The sequence below is a fragment of the Leptonychotes weddellii genome, chromosome 1 (genome assembly GCF_054177405.1).
Source record: "Leptonychotes weddellii isolate Sample4059 chromosome 1, ASM5417740v2, whole genome shotgun sequence".
Classification (NCBI taxonomy): Eukaryota; Metazoa; Chordata; class Mammalia; order Carnivora; family Phocidae; genus Leptonychotes; species Leptonychotes weddellii.
Window position 1 is genome coordinate 13415751 of NC_138369.1, and position 9183 is coordinate 13424933.

Here is a 9183-nt window from a genome sequence, read left to right on the forward strand (position 1 = left end):
CTCGTCTTCAAACCCACTCGCGCAGGCTCCCCTCCCACGCAGACGCGCTCGCGTGCACCCTGATGGAGCTGCCCTGACCTGGGTCCTCCTGGCCTGCAGGCCGATTCCTACCCTGTGTGGCCCACTCCCCATTCTGAGCCCTTGATCTCCCCCACACCCCCTGTCCCTAGGGCCCACAGCCTCTCTGCATGGTGGGTCACCTCCTCCAGGAAGCCCCTCTCACTCTCCCCACTGGGCTCCAAGGGGAGGGGAGGGCCTCCCCCCGCACCCCCGCAACGAGCAGAGTGTGGGCAATGGGGCAGGGATTTGCGGGAGGTGTATGTACCTCCTTCTGTCATTTCAGGGACCGCACACTTTTCTGCTGAGAAGCCCGGGGCTAGGGAACCCACTGGGGACCCCGGATACTGCCCCAGTAAAGCCTCTTCCTCTGGCCTACAGCCACATCACAGGCACAGTGCCTCAGTTTCCTCATCTGAGCCAGTCGGGAGTCTAAGGCCCCTTCAATTCTGACAGCCTGGGGACAAAGTTAGCTCCCGCCCTGCCATTCATTCCCAGGGTGACTCAGGTAAGGCCATTCTCTGCTCTGGGCCTCAGTTTCCCCACCTGTGACATGGGCAGCCTTGGGCCAATGCCCCATGGATCCCTGATTGCTGGTGGTGCCACCACCTGAAGGGAGAAGGGGAGGACAAGAGCAAGGGAGGGGCACCCAGCCCTCTTCCAGCTCAGCCCTGCTCTTACCCCAGTGTCCTGGTGGGCAGGCTCGGAGGGTTTGGGATAGTTTTGAGGGGGAGCAAGGAGGCAGGATTTCAGCATGACTCCCCTCATTTTGTCCAGGGCTCACCATGTGGGGCTCATAGATTTTACAGAAATCAACCAAAGGGCCACAGAGGGGAAAGAAGGAAGGAGAGAGGGAAGGGAAGGAAGGAAGGGAGGGAAGAAGGAAGGAAGGAAAGAAGGAAGGAAGGAAGAAGGAAGGAAGGAAGGAAGGAGGGAGGGAAAGAAAGAAGGAAGGAAAAAGGAAGGAAAGATGCCATTTATTCGTGAGGCCCAAGGGGTGAGGACAGAGATGCACAGCTCATAGGGGGAGATGACAGGCACCCAGAGGTCTGCAGGGCCGGTGGAGGGGGCTGCTGTAGGGGTCTCGATGCGCTCCCCTCCTCCCCGCAACTCCAGGTGGCTGGTGTCAGCACCATGAGTGGGAGATGAACCATCCCCAGCATGGGCTCTCCCTGAGAGTAAAGGTGGGCACGGGTTACAGTGGATGGGATGGGGCGAGACAGCGGGGCGTCAACTGAGAGCTGGAGTCAGTGGAGATGGGGAGGTGGCAATGCGGGATCTGGAAGCTGGGGCGTGAGGGGACAACAGCTGAGGTCGGCGGAGGCCGCAAAGGTGGCAGCAGGTTTGGAAAGGAGTGGAGGTCTCACCTGGGACGAGAGGTTCAGCTGGCCATGATGTGCTTCACAAAGGCTGCAAAGAAGGGCAGAGCGAGTGGCAGGGGTTGAGCCCCAGGTGGCCACGGGCAGGAGCCCAGGGTCCCAGTGCCCCCCCCCCCCAGCCCCCAGCTTGCCGAGCGAGCGCACCTTCATAGTTGATGCAGCCATTGGAGTCTTCCTGCCCCGCCATCAGTTTCTCCACCTCATCTTCTGTCAGCCTCTCACCTGGCCCGGGAGGCTGAGTCAGCACCGCGGGAAGGGTACGAAGTGGGGGGGGGGTAGCACAGAGCCCCTCTGGACGATGGGATGCCTCCCTAGAACTCCCACACCTCACTTTGGCACAGCCATCCCAGCTCACAAGGCCTTGGCCATCACCCCCATTTCTGAGACCAGGAGAATCAATGACAAGTCAAAAAGGGGGGGACCTGGGGTGCAGGACTGGTGCCCCCTCCGAGCCTGGGCTCTGTCCATAAGAGTACCAGCTTGGTGTTCAAGTCCCCAGCACACACTGTCCCCTTTTTTCGGCAGGCTGCTGGGGACCCCTTCCATCAAGAGGAGGCCAGGCCCGCCATGTCCCTGGAAACAGTCCCTCGGGGCAGCCTTTTGAGGCTAGAGGAAGGGCCCACGGGGCGGAGCTGAGGGCCTTGGGGGATGATGGTGGAGGAGACAAGGAGACAACAACTCTGTTCTCCAGACAAGTCTGCCACTTTCCTGCCTCTGGGTATTGCGTGCTGCACTGGTCCCCCCACTGGAATGGGGGGTGACCTCCTACCCCCAGCCACACACACACAAAACCCCAGAGACCAGCCCAGGGCCAGACACACAGCAGGAGTTCAGTTAATGTCTGGTGCAGGGAAAAGTTGCTTTGAGCAGATATAGTAGGTGCTCAATAAACATTTCTGTACGAAAATCTCCTTTGAGAAGGGGGTCAGTCAGCCAGATGATGGGGTCAGGATGCTCAAGAGGCAGGCCCCTTACCTACTGGGCCACTTCGTTGCTCTGTCCTGGAATCTGACCTTGAGACCATGAACACCAGGACTGAACCGGTCCTGCTGGATGCACACACTGCCCCCCGCCCCCCGACCCTGTCCCCAGAGCTGTCCTCATCCCCCTTCGTTTCCGTGAGCTGCACCAACACACTTTCTTTGTCCCTACCTAAACTTCTAAACTCCCCACATCTCTGTCACCTGCCATGGAGGCCCCTTGACCGTGTCACTCTGTCCTTTTCACAGATCAGATACGGGCTCAGGGGGTGACAGAGGGGTCTTGCCCAGGATGCCCCCCCAAAGGAGGAGTGGGGGTGAGGAGAAGGGGGCCCTCACCTAGCGTGGCCAGCACGTGGCGAAGCTCGGCGCCCATGACCGTGCCATTGCCCTCCTTGTCGAAGACCCGCAGCCCCTCCACAAAGTCCTCGTAGGTGCCCGTGTCCTTGTTCTTGGAGATGTGCTGGAGCATGGGCAGGAAGGTGTCGAAGTCCATCATCTTGGTGTTGAGCTCTGGGGAGGTACGGCCGCTCTGAGGGGCAGGACGGGCACAGCCTTCCCCCCGGGGCGGCAGAGTGCAGAGCTACTGCCCTCACACAGTCCCAAAGCACTCTACACCAGCTGGCCATTTACAAACCACATCCCCATCAAGGGCACTCTACAGTCAAGCGAGACATGCATCATTTACGTAACCGTTTGCTGTTCACAGGGACAGTTTGCTGCTGGTTTTCTTATAGACCCCACCCTCACCACCACCGGGGATTGCTCAGGAGCAGTGGGGCCAATCAGAGACCTTCCCTGGGACTTTGCAACCTGTGGAGGGGGCCTGGGTCCCACGCCTCCCTGGGGCAAAGCTGGCAACCCTCTTGTGGCAGAAGTGGCGAGGGAGGCTGGCCCTGAACGCCAGAGAGACGCGGCGGAGACCAGGAGGTGGTCACTGAGGCTGGGTGGCGAATGAGCATGGTGCGGGATGGTTCCGCAAACTCACTGCTTGTTACCGTCTCAGCAAGGCCTGAGACCTGCGTCTGTATGCACGAACGCATACCAACCTTCCTGCTTTGGTCTCCCTAGGACACGGAGCACCTCGGCCTGTGTAGGGTTCTGGCCCAGCGCCCGCAGGACGTCCCCGCACTGCCCGTACGTGATCTTCATCTCACACTTGGGCGTGCGGTCAAACAGCGTGAAGGCTTCCTTGAACTCTGCCGGGAGAGGGTGTGAACTGTGGACACTCCCAGAGTCCGCCCCACTCACCCCACAATGGCCAGATTCTCAGACTGGGGGCCCCGGGTCCAACCCTGCAGCCCCTGGGCTCAAGATCCTCACTTACCTTCAATCTGCTCCGGTGTAAACTCGATCTGAAAGGAGACCGCAAAGATTCTGAGTGCCCGGCTCAGAGGGTGGGGCCAGATCTCCACCTGCACGCTCCATGGACACAGCCCAGGCCTCAACCTCTTGGCTGCCCCATGTGTCCCCCTGGCTCTCCCCATCGGGCTGGCCAGTGAAAGCCAGGAGGCTTTGCCAGGAGGCTGGCAATCTCCCCCTGCCAGCATCCCAGCTTCTGCCCCCATGACCTCCTGCCATCTACCTTGGCACCTTCCTGCCTCCTCACCCCTCCCAGCCTGTGTGAGCTGAGGGCCTTGGGTCCGCGTGTGCCCAGACCCTGATGGCTGGTGGGCCACATCTGGGGAAGGGCGAGAAGGCTGGCCTGGTGCCCTGAGTCCCCAGCCCAGGGAAGCCCACCTGATGTCCTTGGTCCGGGATGGATGTGTCTGAAGCCAGCAGATCTGACCAGGCTGGCTTTGCCACCCCCCAGCAGGCCTGGGGCTCAGTGGGCAAGGCTGTCCACATGAGTGAGCGTGGGTTTCTGTCAGCATGAGAGCGTATCCATAGGAGTGTGTGCATGTGCACGCACCCGCGCCTGTGTGTGTATGTGTGTAAGATGTACCTGTGGGTGTTCACACACGTGTGTGTCTGCAAGTGTTTACATATGCTTGCCCCTCACAGAGACCTCAAGGCGGGGCGCTGTCACTCACATGGCCCTGCCTACACCTGGGTCTTACACACCCCACCCACAAGCCCCGGGCAGCCCCCACCCCAGCACAGCCTGGGGACACGGTGGTGGTGTTGAGTGTTCACTGAGGCCACATCAGAGAGCCACCTGAGGTCAGGAGGCCTCCTGGGACCCGGTTTCCCCCTCCTCACCGGATACCAGGTCTATTTTTATCACTGCAGTCACTCGCCCCAAGGTCAAGGTCGCAGGAGGGAAAGGAGCTTGGGAGAGAGGGCATGCCTGGCACGTCTCCCACTGCCACTCCCTGGGAGCCCCACCAACCTCCAGGGCACACCTCGGTGCAGAGGGATATCCTGCCTGGCCACCTTGCCATGCTCGTCCCTTTTGGCTCTGGGACTCATCCCCATGTTGGAAGAACAAGTTGTTGCTCCTGGCCCCTGAGAGCTCTCTCACCACCAGGAAGCCTGCTGAGATTAGACTCCTGAGCCTCTTGGCAAAGCCTCCTGCCTTTCACTGGCCAGCCTGACGAGGAGAGCCAGGGGGACACATGACGGGCTTCACTGTGCCCTCCCCTCACAGGGGAGTCTGTCAGCCAGTGAGACTGAACCAGGCCGCGAGGGGACCCACGGGACACAAGCTTAGACCCTGGGGGTGGTTGGGGGCTCAGAGAGCCAACTCCAGGGACCACTTTCCCTGAACAGTTCCCAGGAGCCTGCAAGGAGGGCTTCTTGTCCCATGTCACATCTGAGGAAGCCACGAGCAGGGAACAGGATGGAGCAAATTTGGGATTGGAACTCATGTCTTGAGGGACAAGGTAGGCCCCCCCAGGAAGGGATCACAAAGATAGTTCTGTGCAGTCAGGCTGCAGGTCTGGCTGGACAGGCAGGAGCCGTGAGGAGCTGGGAGGGCTCCACAAGGCCTCTCAACCAGCAGCCAGGACAGCAGTGACCAGTGGCCAGCCAAGAACAGGGAGCAGGCAGGACACACGGTGCGTGCCACTCGGCAAATGTCACGGGAGTCATGGCTCTTCCTCCAAGTTTAGGCTCGGAGAAAGACTTCCTAAGTGGGGACGGGCTCTGGGCCCACTGGTCACAGCCCCAAGACCAATTTCCTGAGTGAACTACTCAGCCTGTGCCTCAGTTTCCCTACCTAAAAGCTGAGGCCCAACCAGCTCTGGGGCTCAGCTGCCCTGGTAGGGGTGAGTGTGACCTAGCCTGGGCAGGGGCCTCACTTCCCCATGCCCCCCACCCTGGCCACCCCGGGGGGCTTGGCATGGACCTGACACCCCACAGCGGAACAAGGAAGATCTCTATCTGGCTGCAGGGGTTGGGGTCCGGGCGGCTCCAGGATTCCCCAAGAATGTGAGGTCCAGGGAGAAGGGCAAGGGACAGTTTCCAAAACCACCCAAAGACTTTCCCTTCAGTAGCCCTGGGGGAGTCCTGCCTGATGTCTGACCACCAGCCCTCCTGCTGCAGCCCTCCTGATGCCTGAAGCCCCCCCCTCCCGGGAGCTTGTCTGACCTCTGCACAGACGCTTCCAACCTCAGCCCAGCCCTCGCTTTCTGGGTAGGTCCACTCCAGGATCCACTTACCTGCCCTGCCTTTCCTGCTCAAACCCAGCCCCCACACCCACCTTGATTTTGGAGCCATCAAACTCAGGTTCCTTGGGGGGCTCAGGCGCAGGCGCAGGTGCAGGCGCCGGAGCGGGAGCGGGAGCTGCCTTGGAGGCTGCCTTGTCGTCCTTCTTGGGGTCTGGCTTTTTGGGGGCCATGGAAGCTGTAAGCACGGAGAGGGACAGGGACAGAGGGAAGCAGAGAGCAGGGTAGGTGAGGCTCCGGGGCCTGGCCTTTATCCTGTCCGGACACCTCCTGACCCCAGCCCCACCCCCCCAGTGCACAATAGGGACAGGGCCATAAAAGGACATTGGCTAAGCTCAGGGGCTATTTTGGGGCCCGGGGAGGGCATTGTTCAGGCTCAGGAATGGGTGGGGGAGAGGGAGGGCTCTCATTCCTCCCAATCACCTGTTGGGGAGGGGGAGGGGGAGCAGAGGACTGAGGCCACGGCTCAACGCACACTCACCCTCCAATGCACACGCACGCATCGGCACAGCGACCCTCAGCAGGTGACAAATCGAACAGGACCAGAGGCTGGACCAAGCATGCGCCAGGACTGTGATTACCCAAGGGCACCTCCTGAGTTAAACTTCCCGGCTGTGCATCGAATTCCCACGTGTCTGGGTCCATGGCAGGGGAGGGGGACTCTGCGTATGTCTGTTTATCTACGGCGGGAGCATCTGTGTGTATCAGCGTACTGTCTAGGTGTCTTCACATCTGGGGGGGTCCTTGTGTGCTTCATCTGTGTGTCTGGGGGCGACGGCCCATGCCTGTCTGTGTGTCGGCTCGGCGGGTCTGCGTCTGGGTGTTTATACGCACGCACGTGTTTGTGTGTGTCTCCGTGCCTCCGTGCGTGTGTCTGTGAGTGCCGTTTCCGTGTGTTTGCGGCTGGGTGTTTATATGCATCTGTGTGTGAGGGTCTGGTCACGGCTCGCAGGCAGCTGCAGCCCCAGCCTGAGGGGCCCCAGAAACACCGCCAGGGGCAATGGAATGGGTCCCACTCCCCCGAGGGCACAGCCACCCAGCCCAGCCGGGGAGCCTAGCGGCCCCCACAGCCCCCTTCACCTGCACCGGCTGGCCCTGCCGCTAGCTCCTCCATTTCACCCCACTTCCTATCTCCTCTCTTCCCTGCACCGGCCTGTGGCCCACTTTATCCACACAGCTCAGGGCCGGCCCTCGCCAGACCCCCATACCCCCTGCCCCGTTTGCAGGGGTGCCCTTGCCCCTCCTCTGCTTGGCGCATTCCAGGCCCCACAACCCCCTCTCCCTGGAAGCTCCTTGTCTGTGTCCCACGGACCCACGCTTGCCCCTGCTGGTCCTTTTCAGGGGGGGGGAGGGGTGCTGGGGGAGGGTCTGCGTCTCTGAGGGACCTCAGGGAGCTGAGCGAGGTTTTCCCCCTGGTGCCCACCCCATTGCCCAGCCCTCAGCAGATGGCAGTGACCGAGGGCAGCCTGGCCAGGCCACCATTTGGGAAAGTCAGGGAGGTGGGAAGGCTGAGGTGGCATGAGGCCCCTCTGGGCAAACGTCCTTACTTCTGAGAGTAAGGACATCTTGCAAGCACATTGGGCTCCCTTCCTCTCCTGGGCGTCTGTGCCGGGGGTGGGAAGGAGGTGCTCCTTGTTATTTTTAAGTGCCTGGAGCCTTTGATAGAAACTTCAGAGGCAATGCCCCCCCTCTCCAGGCCCTGGGAGGAATTCCTGGGTGTGGAGAGGGGCTGGGGCCAGAGCCTGAGGCAGGATTTACGGGGGGAGGGGGACTCTACCTGGAGTCCCCGCACTGTCTTCCTGCTGAGCCCAGGTCTCTCTGATCTTATCACTCCTCCTCATGGAGAGGGGGACAGCAGTCGAGAGATGGGGTCCGGGCCCCCTCCTAGCTGAAACACAGAACATTCCTCCCCTCATCTGGAGGGCAGAACACCCCACATCTGGAAATCTGACAACATCCGGTGCTGGGGGGGAGGCAAGTTTTTCACTTTCCTTCCAGATGTTTGGCAAGAGTATTGAGAAAAAAAGGGGTGGGGGGAGGGTCCACAGAGACAAGCCAGAAATACCACAAGAGAACACAGCCAGAGGGGGACACACAGAGAAAGGCATCTGGGCAGCCCCATTGCCCAGGCCCACTGGCCCTCATGGGGACTCCGGCCACCCACAGGCACAGCCAAGGCATTACCCAATCCCCTTTCATTCATCATGGGTGAAACCGAGGCCCAGGGCAGAGGACATACTCAGGGTCACCCAGACTTCTGATCTCATTTCTTTCATCCACACATAACTGCCATGCCTCAGAAACCACCCAACACCAGCCTGAACCGGGGCAGGTGAGTGACATGGGGCTCCCGAGCCTCAGCCGCCAGGTCTGTGCTATGGGGTGGGCAGGCTCACGCAGCCAGTCAGAATCACACAGCACCACCTCCTCTGCCTGGGGGAGCGTGGCTGGGGGGCGGGGAGGGGGTCTCGGTCCCCTTCCCTCGTGCACAGGGCAGATGCGGTCCTGCAGTGGGGACACGGTGCACAAAGCCATCATCCACTCCCTCCCCAGGGCTCAGATGGAGGGGCTGGGGTTGGGGCTCCTGGGAGCACTCTTAAGCTAGAACTAGCCCCCAGCCCCCAGCAGGGGCTCTGCCGAGGTCAGCCCTGTCTACAGCCAGCAGGCTAGGCTGTTGAGGCCAGAGGCAAGGCAGGGGCTGAGCAGGGGGCGGGGTGTTATAAGAGGGAGGGGCGGTCAGTGGGCGGTAAGGGTGGGCCACACTAAGGCTTGGCTCTCCTCTCTCCCCCAAGCCCCAGCCTGAGCTCTGTGCCCCTCAGGAATGACAGCCAGCAGGCAAGATCCAGGCAGGGCCTGAGGGGTCTGGAGAGCCTGGGGACAGGGGTAGGGGTCGGGATACTACTACCCCTTTGGTTCCTCCAACTCCAACGTCTGAGTGGTGACCCAGTCTGATGCAGACTCCCAAGTCCCACATTCCAGAGCGCCCCCCCATCTCCCCAGCCAAGGAGAATACTGGGAAAGATGTGGGCCCTGACTTCTGAGGGGCCCATGGATAGAGGCAGAAGACACTTGGCCCCACTGGCCTCCTTCTAGGTTATTTCCAGCCCTGATACCTTTGCATAGGCTGTTTCCTCCCCTCATACCCTTGGCTGGGACCCT

At 61.0% G+C, this 9183-nt stretch overlaps 1 protein-coding gene across 2 annotated transcripts; it reads right to left on the bottom strand.

Annotated features, from left to right (window-relative positions):
- Positions 1–1018: 1018 nt before the first annotated feature.
- Positions 1019–6260, bottom strand: MYL3 (myosin light chain 3). 2 transcript variants are annotated; one of them, XM_006737279.3, is made up of 7 exons: positions 6060–6260; positions 3744–3771; positions 3466–3615; positions 2756–2929; positions 1581–1658; positions 1425–1467; positions 1019–1229 (listed from the first exon to the last, which is right to left on the bottom strand). In XM_006737279.3, exons 1-6 carry the CDS (start codon positions 6195–6197, stop codon positions 1439–1441), a joined length of 597 nt encoding a protein of 198 aa, XP_006737342.1. In that variant the 5' UTR covers positions 6198–6260; the 3' UTR covers positions 1019–1229; positions 1425–1438. The 2 variants fall into 2 exon arrangements, with proteins under 2 accessions (XP_006737342.1, XP_030888161.1); XM_031032301.2 differs by having other exon boundaries at positions 1019–1467.
- Between the last annotated feature and the right edge of the window lie 2923 nt (positions 6261–9183).